This window comes from Arvicola amphibius, chromosome 10 (genome assembly GCF_903992535.2).
Source record: "Arvicola amphibius chromosome 10, mArvAmp1.2, whole genome shotgun sequence".
Taxonomy (NCBI): domain Eukaryota; kingdom Metazoa; phylum Chordata; class Mammalia; order Rodentia; family Cricetidae; genus Arvicola; species Arvicola amphibius.
In genome coordinates this window covers 38,611,961-38,635,208 of record NC_052056.1, presented here as the reverse complement: position 1 = coordinate 38,635,208, position 23,248 = coordinate 38,611,961, and the positions used below count along the sequence as shown (strand labels likewise).

Sequence of the window (23,248 nt, the reverse complement as noted above, 5' to 3'; positions counted from 1 at the left end):
TGTCCCAGCTATAGAACTGGAGTAGGCAGGTGTGCTTGTGCATATTAGAAACCTTAGTACTAGGGCGGCTGAGGTGGGACAATCACAATGTCAAGAACAGCCTTGTTTTCATGTAGTAAGATCTATCACAAATGTAACTCAATAGTTAGGCAATGAAGAGCTGGAGAGGACTGCTAAAGGTGACACAATGAGGACTCTCAGCTGGTCAGCTCGCTAAGCACAGTGGATTAAACGTCACTCATGTCAGTACCACAGCTATGCAATAGCTTCTATCACAAGAGCAACCAAAGCCCTAGCTGATATGACATTATCAAGGAAAATCAAAATATATTGGTTTACAAATATAAACTACATTCCTAAAAGGCTTGAAAATATATCCCTAAATTACTTAAAGTAAACACAACTCTGTGTAATGCCCTAATGCAATAAAAAGGCTGTAAATTTCTATAACAACCCATACGTATTCCTTAAAAACATCATGTACTGCAAACTCACACACTAAACCCTATGTTTTTAGAAGAAAGACAGTTGAGACAGACTACTATACACTATATAGATACTGACACTGAACACTGGTAAAAAAAAATTATATGAGAGACTACCACGGCTAAGGCTCTACAGCATTTGTACCCATCACCAACTCAGAGGTATCCTTCTAGATGACGTTAACTCCCAAAAGAGCCATGCACTGAAATCAGAAACCTAGCTCATTACATCACTGTCTTAGTCCCTGTTCTATGGCTGTAAAGGAACACCATGACCACAGCAACTCTTACAGGGGAAAATTTTAATTAGGGCTTGCGTACAGTTTCAGTTTAGTCCATTATTATCATGTGGGGAGCACGGTGATACACATGGCACTGGAGCAAAAGCTAAGAGCTTTACAAACTGGTCTGTATGCAGAGAGAGAGAGAGAGAGAGAGAGAGAGAGAGGGAGGGAGGGAGGGAGGGAGGGAGGGAGGGAGGGAGAGACTAGGCCTGGCATGGGCCTTTAGAACCTCAAAGCCGACCACCAGAACACCAGTAACACACTTCCTCCAACAAGGCCACCTCCTAATCCTTTTCAAACAGCATTACCTGATGACCAGGCATTCAAATACATGAGCCTTTGGGGTCATTTTTTATTCAAACCACTACAATCACTAGGAAGCCTTCTTATACCACTGCTTGGGGCACAGAAAGCTTTGTAATTTTTCCCAGTATTAGTAAGGATGCAATAAGAAGCCATGCACCCTAAAATATCATGAAAATGTCCCTTGAGAGAAAGACGCACAATGTGGACACAGGCCTACATTCAATACCTAACAGCTACGGAAACAAAAACCACTCAAAACGACTTTCTGCCCCTTTAAATGTCATCCCACCTCAAACCTTAAATCACTAAAAAGTAAGCACAGGAGACACATAAGCCAAGAGGCTTGTGAAAGGTCACATCCCAACCCTTCCCATGCTTATTAAAAGCTTCAATCCAAAAGTCAGGCCTATCATAAGTAGAAGGGAAGATGAACTGGAAATGACATGGGCTTTCTGGTTTAAAATACATTTTTAATGTTCCTCAAAATAAAATTGTTAGTAATTGAAAGTAAAGACCTGTAAGTCTGCCTGATCTTTTTGTTTGGGAATGTGTTCAAACAGAAAGTAATTAAGTCATTCCTTGATTATATGCTAGTCAAGTCTTATGTGTTGTTAGCCAACCCCCCCCCCCCACACACACACACATCAAGGATTCCTTCCCTCACAAACTTCATTGAGGGTCTAGTGTTCCCAAGAACATTTAAAGGTGTGCACGGAACACATGAGCCCTGGAGAACTAACTCATGGGAATCAGATTTCCCAAAGCAGAGAGAGTGCCTAGTGCTGTACTCAGACTCAGCCCGCGGGAAGATTCAGCAGCACTCCACAAATGCCTTTGCATGCGCAGAAAATGGAAAGTAACCTTCAAGAGAAAAAGGCAGCCACATTTTCTGACACAGTGAGTGTGCCCTGGGGTTGATGAGCTGCCATCTAACAGCCCTAAGGCGGACACAGACTGTTACCTTTTGAAAGGCAGAGCATTCTTCAGAACCACCTCCACCTCCGCAACATCAGCTCTGGCAAGGTCTGCTACGGTGAGAAAGCCAGAGGCATACAGGAACCTGGCTCTCTGAGCATTCAGTAAGGACACCCGGATGAGGTCACACAGCTCCCTCTGGATGCCAAACGTGAGCCGCTTCTGAAACTGGGAAAGCAGTAGTTCCATGTTGTGCCAGCCCAGACGGTTGGAAAACACTGTAATCATTCCTGGAACAGCCAGAATGTTTGCTGAATTAAAAATTGCTTTTAGACTAATTCTCCAAGAATGTATATATAAACATATGTGAACGTATATAGATACATATGTGTGTATATACATGTGTGTGCACATGTATTTGGTTCGACTTTGCTTTTTCTGCAGAACGTATGGTTTAACAGGGCCAAGGCACAAGTTAACAGAGCAGACAAATATCAGAAGTCCTAGATAGCTCATAAAGAACAAAGTAAGCACATTAGATGTCATCCCATCTATTCTTTCAAGTTTTATTTTATGTGCATGCATTTTACCTGTGAAGAGATCACTATCAGGCATCTTCTCTCACTCTCCACTTCATTTTTTGAGGCAGGGTCCCTCACTAAATTTGGGGCTCACCAACTGCCTGGACTAATTAGCTACTAAGCCCCTAGGACCTCTGCCTTCCAGCACTGGATTATAGGCATGCACTACTGTCCCCAGCTTTGTGTGAGGGTGCGGGGATCTGAATTCTGGACCTCATGCTGGCATAACAAGCCCTCTCTCAAAGCCCATCTCATCTGTTCCTAATTCTGAACTTAACATTTGGATACGGGAGCACAGCACATATACACAAAGAAAACAAAAACCCCATTGTAGTCCATTCCTCTCACTAGCTCTCTTAGTTCTTAGTTCTTAAGGAAAAGAGAACAATAACAAAACAGGTAAAGGACTCATTCCTGGGCAAATGATTTAAAAATCCAAATGTTGAGAGAACTGCAGAATGACATTCCCACTACTATTTTCTTCAAAGAGAGGCTTCTTCCTCTTGAAATAAAGAGATCGCAGCAGCCCAGTAGCATTCATGGACGAAACCCGTGCTCCATAAGAACACTGACCTCTGAGGCCAGGCACTGGAGCACCTTCATCCTACCCTCCGCCCACACCTTCACAAGGAAGTTCTTACAAACAAAGACACAAACCTTTCAGTAGTCCCGGGTTTCCTTCCAAAGGGCTAACAAATTAGTAAATCAGACCCAGAATCTACCTGCTTGTATAACTTGAGTGTTTCCTAAGGCATGATAGTTAGAACAGTCAGGTCTACAAAACTCTCTTCAGCTGCAGCCTCTTTCTCAAAATCTATTATTAATCAGAACTAAGAGGAAAGGGATTCCACTGAGAACTTTGCTTCTCCCGGTAAAGAGGGAAGTGCCAGAGAAAGATGTACCATCAGCAAGTCACTAAGGAACAGAAGGGGAAGGGTGAGCCCCGGTCTGACGACGGCTCTCTACAGACTGCTACTGTATCTGGAGGCACCAGCGTGAAATCTGACGAGAACGCTGAGGACTCTGTGACTGCAGCAATTTCAGAGGGGATTAAATAAACAGAAGTTTTTAGGAAAATAATCTAAACCAGGCATGGTGATACACACCTTTAACTCTAGTACTTAGAGAGCAGAAGCAGGTGCATCATGGTATTTGAGGACAGTCTGGACTACATAGGGAGCTCCAGGCCAGCCAGAGCTACCAATGAGACCCTGCTTCTTTTTCTTAAAACAAGGGGGGGGGGGGGGCGGATCTTAACAACCATAATGACAATTAACAGCCATAATGACAATTAACAACCGTAACAATTAATAGCTGTAACGACAATTAACAGCCATAACGAAGGGACACACTGCGTCTAACTGACCTGCATAAACAGCAGCTGACTGTTGCAGAGACTGAATCTGTCCACGATTACATCCATATTTCTGATTAATTTCCTTTAAGGGAATTTCACTGATTAAATCCAATAACACAAGACTTGTGAAAAACCTAAAAATAAATCAAGAGTAGAGTAAGAGATCACTTATAGCTACTCTGAAAGTGTAACATATACTGCAAACCAACTACAGATCAAAGAGGTAGAGAGGGTTCATTCCCATGCCCCCCCACCCCCCACCCCGCAGGAGGACAGCAGGAGGAGGACTGGTGGGCAAAGATGACCACAGCTAAGAACTAACCCAACAGAGCAAAAAGTTCCCACACTGCAATGTTAGTAGCTGATTTCCAGAAATAATACTTTTTTAAGTATTTGTTTTAAGAAATGAGGTAGCAAAAAAGTCTAAAAGATTTAATACATGGGTATGGTATAAATAACTAGTGGCCATCTCTTGGTGGGAGACTTACACAAAGCCCCATTTAATAAATGGTTTGATGTACTTGTGTTTATATATTTCTGACTATCCTAATTATTTTTTTACCTCCAATTTGTCTTTTAAAACTGAACTATAAATCAGTTTTGAGTTCTGTACTTATGTTCTGATGACAAGTTGAACTTTTTAATAAATGGTTCAGTATAAAAAAAAAAAAAAAAAAAGATGAATAGAATTTCGGTCAAATGACAGTATCTAATTATAAAATCCAGATTTGATTTGAAGCAAAAGTTGGCACAAATAATCCAAGCACAAAGATCCTTATAAATTTGCACTTGACTGTGATGTAAATCACACACACTAAGTAATTTTCCTGTGTTTTAAAGCATAGCATGTCACACAGTTTCCCCATGTGAATCCTAACACCTTCCAGGTGGTAAGAGGCTACTTCTAAAGGTGCTACAAAGCACAATTCCAATAAAATCACCAAAAATAGAAGTTCCCACTCAATAAAGGGAAGTGATTAAATATTTGACTTTAAAAACCTGCAGGCATAATGACTAAATGTCAAGTTGCAAGAAAAATTAAACTGTCAGTAAATTAAATAAACAGGAGAAAATTTTAAAATTTACTATAGTCAGCCAAACTGTTTCCACTTTGTTGACGATGAGAGTGACCCAGAAAACTGGATATGGACCTATACCCAGCACTGATAAATGCTGCAGGCTCCCCACCTTTTATGGATGGCCATTTGCCGGTGCTGTCTCTCAGTTCTGGCTACTACTTTTCCTTTCACACAGCGAGCCAAGAACCCTTCCTCAACTCCAACCAGTTCTGCCACCCTTCTCATAGAAGTTGGCAATTTTTCCCATAGACAGAAAAATCGATACCAATCAATCCCAGTCCAGTCTTCAAACACAGGTGTAACCTAAAGAGAAGAAGCATCATTTTAGTTGTGGGAGCTCAGTGGCCAAACACTTGCCTGGCATGTGCAAGGTCATGGGTTCAAGCCTTAGCACTGAACAAAAACAAACAGACCCATTATACTGCATAATTAATAAAATTATAAATGTAAACTGCATAGTAAAGACAAAGTCCTCCAGGATACAGAAAACATCTGTAATAATAACTCATTTATAAGAAAACATTTATTCAAAAGAAACTTGCTGAAAGAACAAACAGACAGAAAGGAGAGAAAGCCAGAGAGAGTGGCAGGGTAAGGGGCGGGGGGGGGGGGGGAACCAACTGCTAACTATACAAACTGGATTTCATGGAATGCAAGTCTTTAATCATTGACATTTCAACCTAAGTAGGACTGACTCAAAGAATTATCTTACCTATTTCATGTATTTAAGAATGAATCAGTAAAATGGAAAGAAGAGATAAGGGGGCGGTGCAGGGAGAGTCAACAGTCACAGCTGATATATTTCTTTAAAGGTCCAGAATTCAACAAGAAAGCTATGAGACAAACAAGAAAGAGACAAGTGTCCTAAGCATGGAGAGGAATGTAAGCAAAGAAACACCTTTAAAAGTGTCCAGACATTAGAACACATAAAGACCTCAAAGACAAAAATAATACAAATGTATAAAGACAAAACATTATAAATGTATACAAAAAGATTAAAAAATGCTTAAAGAAATAAAAGGGTGAGTGTCTGTAATACCAGCAGTTATGTAGCCAAGGCACCAGGATACAAAGTTTTAGACCAATCTGGTAAGTTCCAGGCCAGCCTAGTAGTATACCTAGAAAGTTTGAGAGTAGCCTGGCTTTTAAAAAAAAAGTCATTTAAGAAGAAAAGAAGGGAGGAATGGGGGAGCAGAAGGCAGAGGTAAGGAAGAAGAGAGTGCTGTGGGATAAACTTTGTACACTGTAAATATGTATTGCTCCTATTGTTAATAATAAAAAGCTGATTGGCCAATGGCTAGACAGTATTTGGGGGGCAGAGAGAATGCTGGGAAAAAGAAGGGCAGAATCAGAGGAGTCACCAGCCAGATGGAAAGGAAGCAGGACATGCAGGACAGGTAAAGTCTCGGGGCAGCACATAGATTAATAAAAATGGGTTAATTAAAGTGTAAGAGCTGGTAATAAGCCTGAACTATCAGCTGAGCATTTATAGTTAATAGTAAGTCTCTGAGTGGTTATTTGGAAAGTGGCTGCCAGAACAGAGCTCTCTCTTAGGCAGAGTTTTTCCCAATGAAAAGAGAGAGCAAAGGGGGAGAAGAGAAGGACAAAAAAAGAGGTGAAGGGAGGCGGGGAGTGATGTGGGATTCTCCTCTGCATACTGTTAATATGCTTTATTACCATTGGCTAATAATAAAGCTCTTTCAGCCAATGGTTTGGCAGAGCAAAGCCAGGAGAGAAAACTGAACAGAGATATAGAGAGAGAGTAGGCACAGTTGGAGAGATACCATGTAGCTGTCAAAGGAGAAAGGCGCTAGAACACTGGAATCTTACTGGTAAGCCACAGCCTTGTGGTAGCGATATACAAATTAATAGAAAATGGTTAATTTAAGATATATGAGCTAGCTAGAAAAATACGGCTAAGATATTGGTCAAACAGTGTTGTAATTAATATAGTTTCTGTGTGATTATTTGGGTCTGGGTGGCCGGGAACAAAAGAGCAGTCTCCATTTACACAGGAGAAAGGTAAAATAATAAAGCATGATACCATTTTAGCAAGAAAAGGACATTGATGTAGGAGGTCCTTCTGTTTATGTGTTGCTTTCATTGGTTAATCAATAAAGAAACTGCTTGGCCTGACAGGGCAGAACTTAGGTAGGTGGAGAAGACAGAACTGAATTCTGGAAGGAAGAAAGCAGAGTAAGAGAGCCACCATAGAGACACCAGGTCAGACATGCTGAATCTTTCCCGGTAAGCCATGACCTCGTGGTGAACTCAGATTAATAGAAATGGGTTAAATCAAGATGTGAGAGTTAGCCAATAGGAGGCTAGAGCTAATGGCCAAGCAGTGTTTTAATTAATATAGTTTCTGTGTGATTATTTCAGATGTAAGCTAGCCAGGCGGCCGGAACAAGGGGCCCCATTCCCTGTAATACAGGACCCACTCTCCATGTAACAGGACATAAATGAAGAGAACATTTACTGTGGGACAATGGTCTTGTACCCTGTAAAGATTTGTCACTTGTAGTCATTTAATATAATGCTGATTGGCCAATAGCCAGACAGTATAGGAAGTATAGGCAGGGTGATCAGACTAGGAGATTCCTGGGGAAAAAAGGGCTCAGTCTGCAGTCATCACCCAGATGCAGAGGAAGCAAGATGAGAATGACTTACTGATAAAAGGTACCAAGCCATGTGGCTAACAAAGACAAGAATTATGGGTTAATGTAAGAATTAGTTAATAAGAAGACTGAGCTAATAGGCCAACCAGTTTATAATTAATGTAGGCCTCTGTGTGTTTCTTTGGGACTAAACAGTTGCAGGACAGGCAGGACAGAAACTTCTGTCAACAAATAATACCAATGTAGACAGCTTCATCCACATAAAACCTGAGCGAGCTTGGGAAGTAATTCTAGACAGACAGACAGACAGACAGACAGACACACACACATACACACACACACACACACACACAAAGCATGGCTTATTGGTAGCAGCATTTTCTCAGGTGGACACTGTTTGCTAGAGGCAAATGCATCTCATTTAGGAGAGGCTTCCTGACTCAGCTTTAGATGCAAAAATCTTGTACCTCTTTTAAGAGGCCCTGCCACCAAACACTTAAATGGTATTTTTTAATAGCTGACAGCATGCTTCTTAGTGGTAACAGGGATCCTGAAACTCCACAGAATTGTGGCAATAAACATGGCTCCTGCCAGTACCTCTCAGAAAGCTAGACTCTCAGAAAGCTAAAGAATGGGGTAGAGGGAGGGAGAGTGAGGGGAAGGGAGGGAAGTGGGAGGAGGGGAGGAGGGGGAAATTTTTAATAAAAAAAAAAGGGATAGATACAGCCATCAAAGCCACGGCTTTAATCATAGCCATATTGCTTAGCAAATTAAAGACTCATGTGGTTAGAAAAAGAGAGATATAAAGTAAAGATAGATTCAGATGAAAAGAAACCTCTAAACAATTTACACTGTGTTTAAAAATATGTGTAGGCTTGGGAGAGAAAAGAAATATGATAAAGTCCTTAAAAAGAGAGAGAAAGTAGTTGGGTGTGATGGCACACACCTTTAATCTGAGCAATTGGGAGGTAGAGGCAGATGGATCTCTGGCAGTTCGAGGACAGCCTGGTCTACAAAGTGAGTTACAAGACAGCCAAAGACACCCAGATAAAACCTGTCTCAAAAAACCAAAAAAAAAAAAAAAATAATAATAAAAAAACGGAGTTTAAAATAAAGCCATGTAAAGATGAAAATACACAGAGAATCTGGATACTGTATGTTATTGTGTTGTCTTTGGATTGTTTGATGACTGAGGAAGGAGCAACAGCTGCTAAAAGACATCTGATTATAAATGCTGCTGGATTAATCAACATAAATATTTTAAAATTGCTTTGACTTCAAAATTACAGTCAAAAGATATGTTACTTTGGAGAAGAGGTTTTGCTTTTGTTTCCACAGGAAATGAGAGGCTGTGGTTTTATTCTGGGTTAAGAAAAATCAGGTTTGATCCAGGAAGACTCCCTGAAAAATCTCCAATAGGAGGGGATGGCCCAGATGATTCAACGTTTCAGAGGACCTCTGCTGAAGTTTCCTCTGAGTTCTACATTCAAATCAGCCTCAGGACTACTGGCTGAGATGATCAAGCCTCACAGAATATTCTAGTCAGGACTTGACCATAAACTAAATTTTCTTAAGGTTCCCTAAGATTATCAGAGGAAGTAGCCTAGAAAACTATACCCACATTCCCCAAAAATGGATTATGGATGTTTGTCTTTGTTTAAAGTGTTGGTTACAAGTTATTATGGATAATGGTCAAGACAAAAGCTAAACAAAGAAGATTAGATTTAGAGTTCTTGTTTTGAAAAGAAAAAAAAAAGGGGGAGTACTGTGGGTCAATGGTCTTGTACCCTGTAAAGATTTGTTACTTGTACTGGTTTAATAAAATGCTGATTGACCAGTAGCCAGACAGGAAGTATAGGCGGGGTGACCAGACTAGGAGAATTCTGGGAAGAGGAAGGGCATAGTCTGCAGTCATCACCCAGATGCAGAGGAAGCAAAATGAGAACACCTCATTGATAAAGGTACTAAGCCACATGGCTAACAAAGACAAGAATTATGGGTTAATACAAGATGTAAGAGTTAGTTAGTAAGAAGACTGAGCTAACAGGCCAACCAGTTTATAATTAATGTAGGCCTCTGTGTGTTTCTTTGGGACTCAACAGCTGTGAGACTGGGTGAGACAGAAATCTCTGTCAACAAACATTATTAAATAAGATTCAAAGGTTAATTCTGGTGTTACATAAAACACAATAAAATTACAGAGCTCAATGGTAAATCCAGGATGGCTTAAGGGAGGAGGGAACCACAAACATGAAGACATATTGATAGAGATTATTCAGTCTCAAAAAGAGGAGTGGAAAAATGGGAAAGTTTCAGAGAAATACGGTAAAAATTAAATGTATCAACAATGAATACAATGAATCCAGGAGGAGAAAATAACAGAAAAAAATCTGAAAAAATTACGGCTAAAACCATCTGTGGTGGTTTGAATGAGCATGGCCCCCATAGGCTCAGATGTTTCAAAAGTTGATACCCAGTTAGTGAAACTGGAAAGGAGTTAGTGTAGCCTTGGAGGAAGTGTGTCACTGAGGGTTAGAAACAAACGACTTACGCCATTCCCAATGTGCGTCCTCGCTTGTGTGCTCTCTCTCTGTCTCTGTCTCTCTGCCTGAACTCTCAACTTCCTGCTGCCATCCCTCTGCTCTACCACCATGGGTGCTAACCTTTAAAACAATAAGTCCCTAATTAGACTTAGTCATGGTATTTTACCACAGCAATAGCAAAGTAACTAAGACAGAGGTTGGTACCAGGAATGGGATATTACTGTGGCAGACCTGACCAGACAGTTTTTGGAAGACTTTGGGACTTCGGATTAGGAAAACAGCTGAGCACTCTAAGCAGTAAGAACTTGGAAAACAGTAGTGCTGAGAGCAATGTGAAGAACGGAGGCCCAGCTCAAGAGGTTTCAGAGTGGAACAATGTTAGCAACTTGGCTATAGAACATTCCTGTGATATTCTGGTTAACTATGTGGCCGTTTTCTGCCCTTGTCCTAAGAATCTACCTGAGACTAAATCGAAAAGTAATATATTTATTTCCTTGACAGTGGAGATTTCAAGACAACCTAATATTGACTCTGTCCTGTGGTTATTAGTAATCACTCTTATGTGGGTCTACAATGAAAAGGAGCAATCAGGACAAAAAGAAATACAGAATACACAGTTTGAAGCAAAAAAGAACATTAAGGAATTTAATGTCAGAGCCAAGCCTTGTGGTAAAATAGATGAGATTCAAAAAAGGCCTGCTCCAAAGTAGAATAAAGAGAGCCATAGCCTCAGGGCAGGACCCTACCCAGCTAAGCTTCCAACTTGTAAAAAGCAAGACAAGGAATTTTCTACACTTAAAAGTAACACATGTGATTCAAGGGTGCCAGATTCACACCAAGTTGATAGTGTCATTCACATTGGCTTTAGAGTCATGAAGGATAGCTGGGTATGGGGTTAGAGAATCTTACTCTGTTTCTAAGGAAAGCTGCTGAGGCCTGGTGTGTGGCAGGGAGTCCCTGCATGGAGGTCTGTAGATGGAACGGCGGGATATGTCCTGCTACCCAGTTAGCTTTACCCAAAATAATTACACGGAAACTGTATTCTTTTAAACACTGCCTGGCCCATTAGTTTCAGCCTCTTATTGGCTAATTCTCACATCTTGCTTTAACCCATATTTAGTAATCTATGTAGCACCACGAGGTGTGGCTTACCAGGAGAGATCTTAACCTGTGTCTGACTCAGAGAAGAGAGGCATGACGACTGCCTGAAGCGGCTGCCTTCTCTCTCCCAGAATTCTGTTCTGTCTATTCCGCCTACCTAATTTTCTGTCCTATTAAAGGACCAAGGCAGTTTCTTTATTAACCAATGAAAGTAACACATAGACACTCCTCCATCAGAGGTCCTGAAAGGCCATTATATAAAGCAGTGAAAGTGAAGCCAGAATTGTGCAGGAAACCCCAACACACTGATGATGCCAAAGCCATGAAACATCTGCCAAGGAGGGCTGCAGACAGACAGTGAAACAAGCCCAGGAGAGAGAAAAGTGTGCTACAGGTAGCAAAGCTGGAAGAGCAGAGCAATCTAAGCCTCTGACACCAGACACAGACCGACAGGATTTGAAGCTTTCTCTGATGGATTTCAGTCTTGCTTTGGTCCAGTATTTCCTCACTATGCCCCCATTCCTCCCCCTTTGAAAGGGTAATGTATTTTTGAATAACGTAATTTGCTTTTTTATTTTACAGAAGATTCAGTGAGAGATGGCCATGAGTCTCAGAAAAGACTTTGGACTTGGAGCTTTTGAACTGTGTTGAGACCATGAAAAATTATGAAGAGTTTTGAAGTTGGACCGAATGCATTTTGCATTATTATTTGATTACAAGCTAATAGGGACCAGGGAGTGAAATGTGGTGGTTTAAATGAAAATGGTTCTGATAGGATCACATATTCGAATATTTGATCCCCATTTGGTAAAACTATTTGGGAAGGATTAGAAGTTGTGTTCCTTGCTAGAGGAAATGTGTCACTAGCCGGCCATATGAAGTCTATCCCTCTGAAACTATAAGCCCCCAAATTAAATCCTTTCTTTTATAAGTTGACTTAGTCATAGTGTCTTATAATAGCAATAGAAATGTGACAGCATCCCAATTTTTTTAATTTTTAAAATTATTTTATTATTTATTTTGTTTTCATTTTTAGAAAAGGTCTCACTACATAACTTTGACTGGCCTAGATATAGAAATCACACTAGACTCAAACTCAGAGAGATGCCTCTGCATCCCAACGGATGAGACTGTAGGTGTATGTATACCACAAGATCCTTGGCAAGCACCCTAAAACTGGTGAAAAACATTAGCCTACATATCCAAAAAGATTTCATGAACTGCAAGTAAGGAAAAATATAGGGCTCTTTATCAACATGCATCATAATAATGTCACAAACTGAGTGAGAGAATTTTTTTGTGTGTGTGAGAGAGAATTTTGAAAGAAGCCAAGACAGTGTCCTAGTTAGCATTAACTATCAACTTGACACTGCCTAAATCATACTTAAAAAGTCCCAAGAGAGTGTTTCCTTTATCAATTTGGTCTATGGACATGTCTGTGGGGATCACCTCCATTATTAATTAATTCGGGGGGGGGAGGCTCAATGCACTATGGGCAGCACCATCCCTAGGCAGGTGATCCTGAGCTACATAAGAAAACCAGCAAACCATCAGCCTGTCTCATTGCCTCAGCAAGCAGCATTCCTCCATGGTTTCTACTTCAAGCTGAGGCCCTGACTTACTGGATGATGGACTGTGCCCTAAGAGTGTGAGCAAAATCAACCCTCTCCTCAAGCTGCTTTGCTAAGTGTTTTATCATAACAACGGAAGGAAAGAACTGACAGAAAATCAAGTCACCTTATACAATGGAAACCTAATAATAGCAAAAGTTAACTTCTCATCAGAAACACTGGAGACAAGAATGTGATAAGAAGGGCACAAAGTATTTGAAGGAAGAGTAAAAATGCTGTCAACTAAGAATAAAGAAAAGATATCTTTCAAAACCAGAGATAACAGAGACATTCCTAGACAAACATAATCAGAAAATGTTGTTAGCAAATATGTCTTTAATCCTAACGAAAGGTCTTTATGTTGAATGAAAGCAGGTTGCTCAGGTACATGCTGGTACACACCTGTAAGCCCAGCAGCCAAGCGACTAAGTGGGGAGGTGTGTAAGTTTGAGGTCAGATTGGACCACATGGTAAGCTGCAGACCAGCCAGGGAGGGAGACAAGTAAGAAGGGAGAGAAAGGGACTGGGATAGAACTCAAATATTCTGATCACACCTTAAAAAACAAAGCTAATAGAGGTCACTTCGTGAGTACATATTAAAAATAATTGGGGCTAGAGAACTTAGCTCTGAGGAAGAGTGTTTACCTAGAATTCACAAAGCCCTTGGCTCCATTCTCAGCACTGAAAACAATTAATAATCACAACAATAACAACTGCATATTTCCTCATTCTTCTCTTGACTTACTTAAAAAGCATTATATGACCTGCAAGAAGCAGAGGACAGAATACAGTTGAATAGTAGTTACCAGAGAACAGGAAGGCAGTGGGGATGTCAAGTTGAACAGGGGTTTTCTTATCTGAAATTGTATGGTTACTGAATGTTGAAGACAACAGTCTGGATCAGGATCACGCCTGCTATTAATATGTGGGGCATTGTTAAGGCTATGGCAGATGATTGATAAGACCTGCTTTAAGATTATTTCCACTCATTAGAAGGCACAGAACATTGGGCCTGATATAATCCATAAATTATATATATGTTTGTAAAAGAAAAAAATAACCTCTACAGTTATTTTATTGAAGGCATTTCCTGGTAAGACCTCATTCTAATGAAAATTTCAATGTTATTCTCTCCCTTCATTTACTCATCAAAGTGCACACATCTGCTTTTCAGTGACAAACTTATTTCTGGTTAAGTTCTTGCTAAAGAATATGATTAAACTATTCAATTCATATCAAAATGGTTATTATAACTGTAGAGGATGATCTAATGTAAACAAACTTTCTATGATAGTTAGTACCATCAACTCCACAGGACAAGGAAACACAAAGGGGACAAGCCACATGCCTGTGAGGCATGCCTGTGAGGGATTACCTAGTCTAGACTGACTTAATACAAGGAGAAAGGGGCAGAGCTCCAACACTCATCTCTCTCTGGTTCCTATGATGCAATGGGCCCAGGTACCTAAGCTTTCTTCCTTTTGCACCCTCAAACTGTGAGGCCAAATGAAGGCATCCTTCCTTCAGTTCTTTTGTCAAGGTATTTTGTCAGAACGTCAAGAAAAGCAATGAAGGCGCTTGTAAAATTCCTCCTGCAAGCCTGGCACACGTATCAACATTCAGTGGCTACAAATGAGAGGACTAAACATTCAGGCTAGCCTTGATTAACCAGTGAGATCCTGTCGATAGGAGGTAAATAGTTTTGTTTTTAGATAGAACTTACCAGGTAGACGATATGAAGGTCATTCTCCAAAACAAAGCCTTTCATTGCTCTTTGGAGATCAGCAAAAATATCTAGGGTATCAGTTGGAGAAAGTGAGGAAGAGAGAGTAGCCGACCCAAGATGAGTTGGGTGATATACCTTTCCTGGAGTGGGGAACAGAGAAGCAAAAGTTAAAACAAAACAAAGCACTGTCCTTCTCTACTATGTGTTAACCCTCTCGGCTCTCATCAAAGCAATAAGCAGAACCTTATCTAACATGTAGAAATGTATGAGCAAAAGCTAAAAAGTGAGTATAATATAAAGAGTGAGCATTTTTTGCATGAGAGCTTGTGCTTACCTCCTGAGCCATCACTGGGCTCTGCCTCCTGGATGAACTCATTTTCTAACAGCCATGTCACACAGGCATCAATTGCTTCAAGTTGAACATCATCTTGATTTCTCTGCTTTCCCTGACTCCCTTCCTTTATGCCAGCAGCCAAGAATGTGCAGGAGGCATAAGTTTGCATATCTTGTGATGTACTTGCCATTCCGCCAACGATTATCTGAGAGAAAATGTTCAGTCTGTAACTTTTATAAGCTATGTAGAGCCTCTGGGCATCAAGCAAATGAAGTGACTTTATTTTCTTAAGGTATCTTCAGTCTCTATGTAGAGATGCTTTAGGAAATCTTTTGTCATCACACATTACAAACACAGATGATAACTACTGACAGCATTTTCCTGGAAAGTAAATATAATATTTTCTCATAGACAAAAAGGAACTTAGGTAACTAGTTATACAAATAGAGGAGGTGGTAACGACTCACAGCCATGAGTCTGATCAGTCTTTGCTCCTTCCTCTAGAACACATGGCCGTGTAGAAATGCTACTCTTGAATCCTTCCCATTCAGAAGGACAACAGGAAGTTATTATTCAGTGTTAACAGTAGTATTCAGTGTGCATTGCCTTGACTGGCATCTAACTTGTGAAGCTCATGCTCTGGCCTCCAGTATGCTAGAATAAGAAGCCTGCACCACACGTCCAGCCCTTCTGCAAACTTAATTTTTTATAACTTGATTTGATTTTAATTTTCACATATATTTATGATCTAAATAGAAGAACTATGGTTCATTTTGACATCTTTTCTTTAAACTTAAAAAAAATAATATATTAAAAGTAAAAAGATGAGCCACAGTTAACAGCTCAGTAACTAGAGTACACACAGCCTGCGTTCTATTCCTCCATTCCCTATGCCACAAAAAAAAGGTAGAAAAAAGAACTATAGTTTATTTGGTTGCATAACTGTTTTGAAATAGATTGATATGGTAGTATTTTAAGCTATTTTAAGCTCCAAAATAACTCTATATTCATATATATAACATATAGGCACGTTTATACCAACATATACATGTATATATGTGTGTGTGTACACATATGTATACATGTATCAGAATTTATTTATCAACTTATTTCGCAGAGCCTGAAGAACTATGTATATCTGTATTACGTTTAAATATATGTGAGAAACAGAGTCACACTTGGGAAGGCTATAAATATAACAATCCTGTTATGCTTTTGTTTGTTTTTTTGGGGGGGTGGTGTTCTTTGAGATAAGGTTTCTTTGTATTGTCCTGGCTGTCCTGAAACTCTATCTGTAGACCATGCTGACCTTAAACTCAGAGATCTGTCTGCCTCTGTCTCCTGATTGCTAGGAAAAAAGGCATGGGCCACCACTGCCAGGCAACAATCTTTTTCTTTAACAAAAAAAAAAAAAAAAAAAAAAACAAAAAACAAAAAACAACATTTCCCCTCCCTTCTCTTTTCCTACTCCCTCCCGCCCACTCTTGCCCCCACCACCATTATCCCACCCCTATACCCCCACCTCATCCCGATCCATTCCTCTGTTTCTATTCAGAAAAGGGCAGATTTTTGCATCTTCAAACTTCATGGGCATAAAAGGGTAAAGGTGGTTCCTGAACTCCTACCTCCAGAATAGCTCGTTTCATGCTAGCAGTGATGTCTCCGTGTCTCTGCAGACAGCTGTGCACAGGCTCCAGAGATCCTCGAAGCAGAGCAATGCCTTTCGATTTCTCAGCGTTCTTACAAACTAGGATACTTTCACCTACAAATAAAGCCACATGTCTGAGTTCCAGCCCATTCCTGCAAGTCACTACTGAAAACAAGTTCTGACCCACTGTGGAGACAGGAGGTTCTAGAGGTTGTGTTGGTCACAGAGCCCTAAGTCACGGCTCTGGTTCTGAACTCTGGAAAGGCGATCAATCTGTCACCAGAAAGCTTCCAGATGATTTTTAGCTGAAGGCTAGAGAAGCAGCAAGCACAGAGCTCTTGTCCTCTATAAGCACTGTCCTACGAAGACGGCTGCTCCTTTGTCCCACCACCTCTCCACACTCTACTGCCCTTTGAAAAATACCTTAAGACCTCACATCAAACAGCTTTAGCAGGCCTCTCATGCACGCACGCACACACACAGCTGCAATTTCCCCTCCCTTCTCTTTTCCCACTCCCTCCCCCCCACTCTTGCCCCCACCACCATTATCCCACCCCTATACCCCCACCTCATCCCAATCCATTCCTCTGTTTCTATTCAGAAAAGGGCAGGCCTCCCATAGGTAAAAACCAAACAAGAAATATCAAGTTGCAGTAAAACTTCCTTGTAATAAGGCTGGGCAAGACAACCCAGTATGAGGAATGGAGTCCCAACAGCCAGCCAAAGCATTAGGGACAGCCCCTGCTCCCACTGTTAGAAGCCCCACAAGAAGACCAAGCTACACAAGTGTAACAGGTGCAGAGTGCCTAGGTCAGTGCCATGCAGGCTCCCTGATTGTCAGTGCAGTCTCTGTGAGCCCCTGTGAGCTCTATTTAGGTGATTCTGTGGATTTTCTTGTGGTATTCTTGACCCCTTTGGCCCCTAAAATCTTTCCTCCTGTGCTCCAAACTTCCAAAGTCCTTCCACAATGTTCCCCAAAACATGGTCAGATCTGTCACAGCAGTACCGTACTATCCCGGTACCAGTTTGTCTTAGTTAGGGTTACTATTACTTAGTTAGGGTTACATGACCAAAAGCAAGCTGGGGAGAAAGGCTTTCTCATTGTAGTCTGTCGGTGACAGAAGGCAGGAACTCATGTAGGGCAGGAACCTGGAGGCAGGTGCTGATGCAGAGCCCATAGAGGGGTGATGTTTACTGGTTTGCTCCTTATGTTGTTGCTCAGTCAGATTTCTTATAGAACCCAGGACCACTAGGCCAAGGAAGGTACCACCACCATGGGCTAGGCCCTCCACAATCAATCACTAATTAACAAAATGCCTTACATCTGGATCTTATGGAAGCATTCAACAGAGGTTCCCTCCTTTCAGATAACTATAACTTGAGCCAAGTTAACTTAAAATGAGGCAGCACAGTGCTGGGTGGTGGTGGCACACGCCTTTAATCCCAACACTAGGGAGGCAGAGACAGGCAGATCTCTGTGAATTCAAGGCCAGCCTGGTCTATAGAGCAAGTTCCAGGACAGGCTCCAAAGGCTACACAGAGAAACCCTGTCTCAAAAAAAAAAAAAAAAAAAAAAGAAAAAAGAAAAGAAAAGGAAAGGAAAGAAAAGAAAAAACTAAAATAACCTACCCAGCACAGATCCCAAACGATGATCCAGAAATATACCCTGGGGTGTATTTTAAAGGTAACGACAGTGACCAACCAGTAACTCTGACTGCATAATTCAACCAATCTGGTCTGACAATGGAGACCAGGCACTCAAAATTAAACTAAAGTCAGCAACCTAATTAACCACATGAAACAAAAGTAGGCCCAGTCTGCCCAGTCATTCCCAGCTAGACTAGCAATACAGGCCTATTCCTGCCAAACCAGAAAACCCAGAACTGGCTGTCTCTATACATTTGTGATACAATGACACAAGATTGCAAAGAATTGGGAAATCATAAGACTTTAAAATATACCAACAAAATTCCAATGATGGAAAGAAACAGGGAGCAGGAAAGAACAGATAAAAATTACACATAATCCTCTCAAAGATGTTCTATGAAGTATAAGAACATTAAAATGAAATAAATTTAGAAAATGAGATATAAACAAAGTGAGAAATTTAACAAAGAAACAGAAACAATAAAAATAAAGACAAATTCCAAAGAAGAAAAGCATGGCAGCCAAAGTGCAAAATGAAATGGTGAGTCTCAACCGGAGCTCAGACAGATGGAGAGCCAGTCCACTCCCAGACTGACTGAAATGAACTTAAACGACTTATAGTCACAGACTAATTTTTGCATAATAGAAGCTAAAGTGGAAGAGATAGGGACCAAAAAGCTATTCAAGAAATAACGGCTAAAAATGTAACCAAATCTAGGGAGAGAGGATGACAGCAAGTATAGGAAGCACAGAAGTCTCTATTCTAATACAACCCAAAAAGCTCATCAAGACACATAATACCAAAACTCAGACCGCTGGAGAGATGGCTCAGCAGTTGGGAGCACTTGTTGCTCTTCCAGAGGACCTGGGTTCCATTCCCAGCACCAATAAGACAGACAGCTCACAGTCATCCAGTTCCAGGGGATCCTACACCCTCTTCTAATCTCTGAGGGCACCAGACAAACATGGAGTAAGGCAAAACACCCATACACATAAAAGTAATTGTTTTAATTCAAAGGCAGAGAGGTGGGGTATAGCTTAGTGGTGGAGTGCTTGCTTATCATGTGTGAGGACTTGGGTTCAACCCCCAGTAGTACAAAACGATAAAACCTTTAAAAAAAAATTCAAAGGCAAAACTCAGAGAAGAATTTGAGCAGGGTGCAACAACCTACAGATTTCTTGGTGACTTCAAGCCTCAAAAAAGGTTCTTCAAGCCGGGCGGTGGTGGCGCACGCCTTTAATCCCAGCACTCAGGAGGCAGAGGCAGGCGGATCTCTGTGAGTTCGAGGCCAGCCTGGTCTACAAGAGCTAGTTCCAGGACAGGCTCTAAAAAAGCTGCAGAGAAACCCTGTCTCGAAAAACCAAAAAAAAAAAAAGAAAAAAAAAAAAAAAAGGTTCTTCAATCTATAAAGATCTCACAATGGAAACAAATTCTCATATGATCCCAGGATCTCAAGTTCCCCAGGATTTTCCATTGGCACCTGGTCTAAAAATGACTGGAAGCCCCAATGTGCATCAGAGTTACAAATCCTCTAGCACGACAGTGAACCCACTCACCCAAGGTTCTTCAAGTACCCCAGATTCACCAAATCCACAACATTCTCAGGCCCCTCCAAGGACACATTTCTCCCAATGATTCAAGAAGGCAGCGGAAGCGCACAGTGTTCACCAAGGAGCAAAAGCTGGTCTTGCAAGCACATTTTGATAAGTGGATGTACCTGAACCAAAAGCAATGCATGGAACTCTCTGAAATGTTAGGCTTGAGGGAAGTCGAATATCAAGATCTGGTTCAAGAACAGGCAACCTAAAGAGACTTGCGAAAAGGCTCGAGAACTACCTGGTAATCCTGGCTGTGGATCTCATGACAGAACAGATTCCCCCACAGGCCATGTTCCTCTTGTTACATCTGCCAGTGCAGATTCCCAGTGTCAGAGCCCTTGCAGAATCAGCTCTACTCCTCACCTTAGCTCCTCAAGTAACTCCTAAGACCACAAACCCAACTTCTCCATTGCTGATCAGATGTTTGAGGAGAAATGCTTCAAGAAGAGCCCAGTTAGGGAGAGGCAGCAGAGGCAGAAGGATATAGAACTAGCTGAGAAAGGAGGCCACCAATCAAATGGTAGGTATGGACTTCTCGAATATTGTGTCCTTTCTGATGCATCAGCCACCTCAGATTCTAGGCGAGAGATGCAATCGGGTGTCAGTGCTCCTCCTGTGCTCAGCCATTTGAATATTGCCCCACACTCGGCACCTATCTTCTCCATGTGTCAGAGACCTTCACTTGTGACCCCTCCTCCTCAGTTCAGTTCCTTGAACAATTCACTAGACCAGGCATCCATTTTCTCTAAGATTGACTGGGCCTATGAGGAGATCTTGAAAAAGAATAAGAGATGCAGGGAGCAGAGGCAGCAGAGGCAGCAGAGGAAGAAGGCTAGAGAACTCCCACAGATGGGAGGCCAGGATTCCCATGCTAAATGTGCCAGCCCCGATGGTACTGTCCTCATGGCCTCTGCTTTTGAGGAATCCTCATCCCAGAGATTCTCCTCCTCAAGTCAGCCCTTCCATTATTTCTCCAGACTAAGAACCCATTTTCTCCATGTGGGGGAGCCCATTCCATGACAGCTTTCCTCCTCCCCTCAGCTCACAGCCACATACACCATACCTACTGAAAAAGAGGAAAAAGAAGCAGACATGGAAATTGAAATCATCTTCTAGCTAATAAAATCACAAATCTTGTTCTTTATATAATACTGAATCATTTCACTACATATAACACAAAAGAAAAACCTTAATTCGCTACCAGAAGAAAACCAATAGTTAACAAATGAAAATCATATTCACTATAAATATTAAATAACCCAAGAGGAGGACATTAGTGCACTGCACAATAAAGAAATATATCATGATAAGAAATAGCCAGGTACTAGTCAGCTTCCTAGTAGACTGTCTGTCCGCAATGCCCTGAAAACTATATCCAAACTCACCCATTGTGTCTACGCCTTTCCTGCCAGCACGGCCAACCATCTGCTTGTAGGTGAGGATATCTAAAGGCTGGCCACCGAAAACTGGAGTGCGAATAATCACCCGGCGTGCTGGGAGATTCACTCCCGAAGAAAGAGTAGACGTTGCTGCCAAGACCCGAATAAGACCCTGACGGAAGGCTCCTTCGATGATATCTCTCTCCTCAAATGTAAGACCTAAATAAAGTACAGATCCCAAAACATATTACCACAGAAGCAATGTACTTGACTACGTGTAAGCAGTCCACATAAGACACATTGAAAGTCCACACAAGCCTTTAAAGATCTTTAAACAACAGTTAAAATTATAAACAAACACATAATCAGTCTACCTATTTAAGAGTATAATCTTCCATCTTTACACATTTTTAGGCATAAAACATTATATATGTTTTAGGTGGAACTGATGATTTCTGCTGAAACTACTTATCCTGCTGCTGTTAAAAGAAAACAGCAGCAGATTAAGTGAGTGGGACTGTGTTCTAATACAATTTTAGTTATAAGAACGGATAGCAGGCTGAATTTAACTGCATACTACTGGTTAACAACCCTGGGTTTTGCGTGTACATATGTATGTACACATACACATTTTTAAATTTATTTTAAAATGTTATCATGTTTATCATTAAAATTTATATACATATATAATATATATTATATATTATATAAGATGAAAGTTGAATAAAACTGAAAGGATTAAATTTCCAGTCTTGAAAACATTCTTCTTTTCTTCCCCATACCAGCATTTATTAGTCAACAATTTTCTCTGTAGCTCACAGATTTTCATCTGTGATTATAAAGATGATGATATTTCATCTTTATAACCACCTCTGGGAAACTCGCTGAAGAAAACATCCCTATGACATAATCTTAGCACACATGATCACAGACCAAGCCCTTCACCCAGTGACTGTCCCACTGGAGATTCCGACAGCTCACCCATCGGATTCTTCACTTCTAGTCCTCTTCAATTCAATGACAATTTCTAAAACAAATTAACTTTGCTGTGTCTGTGAGCCTATGTCAATTCTTGACATAAGAGGAAACGAAGTAGCATCGAATTTGAGTAGTAAGTATTACTCTAACATAAATTTTAAGGAAACAACATATAGACAAGTAAGACTTTTAGAATTTGCTTTCCCAGTGGTTAGAAAAAAAATTCATTATCTGACATAGTTATACAATTCAAACAAGTAAGCTTAAAATTTTTGCTTTACTCTGGTTTGACTAATCCACTGTTTCTTAAAATGAAATCTACAAATATTAAGTGTGATTACTAAGAAATAAATTCACATAAACACAAGAATGAAGAAATTATAAAAGTCTGGTGAGGTTTTTTTAATTTTTTCTATTTATTTTATTATTTTATGTGCTTGTGTGTGAACCCATATGCGCATTATGTGTGTACAGGAGCCCACAGAGACCAGAAGAGGGCGTATCAGATCCCCTGGAAGTGGACGTACAGGTAGTTCACAGCATGAGTCTTGGGAATCAAACTCAGATCCTCTGCAGGAGTAACAAGAGCTCTTGATCAGAGCTCCAGCCTGTGCTGAGAACATCTTAACACAAGATGATGAGCCAGGAATACCTGCATGATGAAATGCTACCCCCCATGGCACAGTGTTCTTCAGTACAGAGTCCAGTCCTGAAGGCGAACGCTTTAGATGATCCATCACTTCCAGAAGGCTCCTTTGCTCTAGATTCACTGGTGGGAATTCAGATGGTTTTACTAATCCTGTCAAACATACACACACACATAAATAAGTACAAGTTTCTTTGCTTCATTGGTTGTTACCTGCCAAGTGATGACAGAAATAAACATAAGGTTCAGAAACTGCCACATACTATCCACTATGCCACATCCATGGTCTTTGAAAGCCATTGACCCAGAACACGATGATACAACCAAGACAGGGTTGCAAAGCTTCATAGACAGTTCTAAGGATGTATCCCAAGGTTAGGAAGATCAGCTTTTCAAAGGAGGGGATCAAAGG

At 40.8% G+C, this 23,248-nt stretch overlaps 1 protein-coding gene across 3 annotated transcripts in view; it reads right to left on the bottom strand.

Moving 5' to 3' along the window:
- The window catches only part of Polq (DNA polymerase theta), an 82,422-nt gene that overhangs the window by 44,840 nt on the left and 14,334 nt on the right, over positions 1-23,248 (bottom strand). For 2 of the 3 annotated variants that reach the window (XM_038346029.1, XM_038346028.1), the window contains exons 8-15: positions 22,843-22,989; positions 21,219-21,431; positions 16,565-16,701; positions 14,940-15,144; positions 14,603-14,745; positions 5,117-5,310; positions 3,938-4,062; positions 2,037-2,280 (exon numbers count right to left, since the gene is read on the bottom strand). In XM_038346029.1, coding sequence (XP_038201957.1) covers positions 2,037-2,280; positions 3,938-4,062; positions 5,117-5,310; positions 14,603-14,745; positions 14,940-15,144; positions 16,565-16,701; positions 21,219-21,431; positions 22,843-22,989 — 1,408 coding nt within the window. The remainder of the gene's footprint in view (positions 1-2,036; positions 2,281-3,937; positions 4,063-5,116; positions 5,311-14,602; positions 14,746-14,939; positions 15,145-16,564; positions 16,702-21,218; positions 21,432-22,842; positions 22,990-23,248) is intronic. The other variant, XM_038346030.1, reaches the window with a different exon arrangement.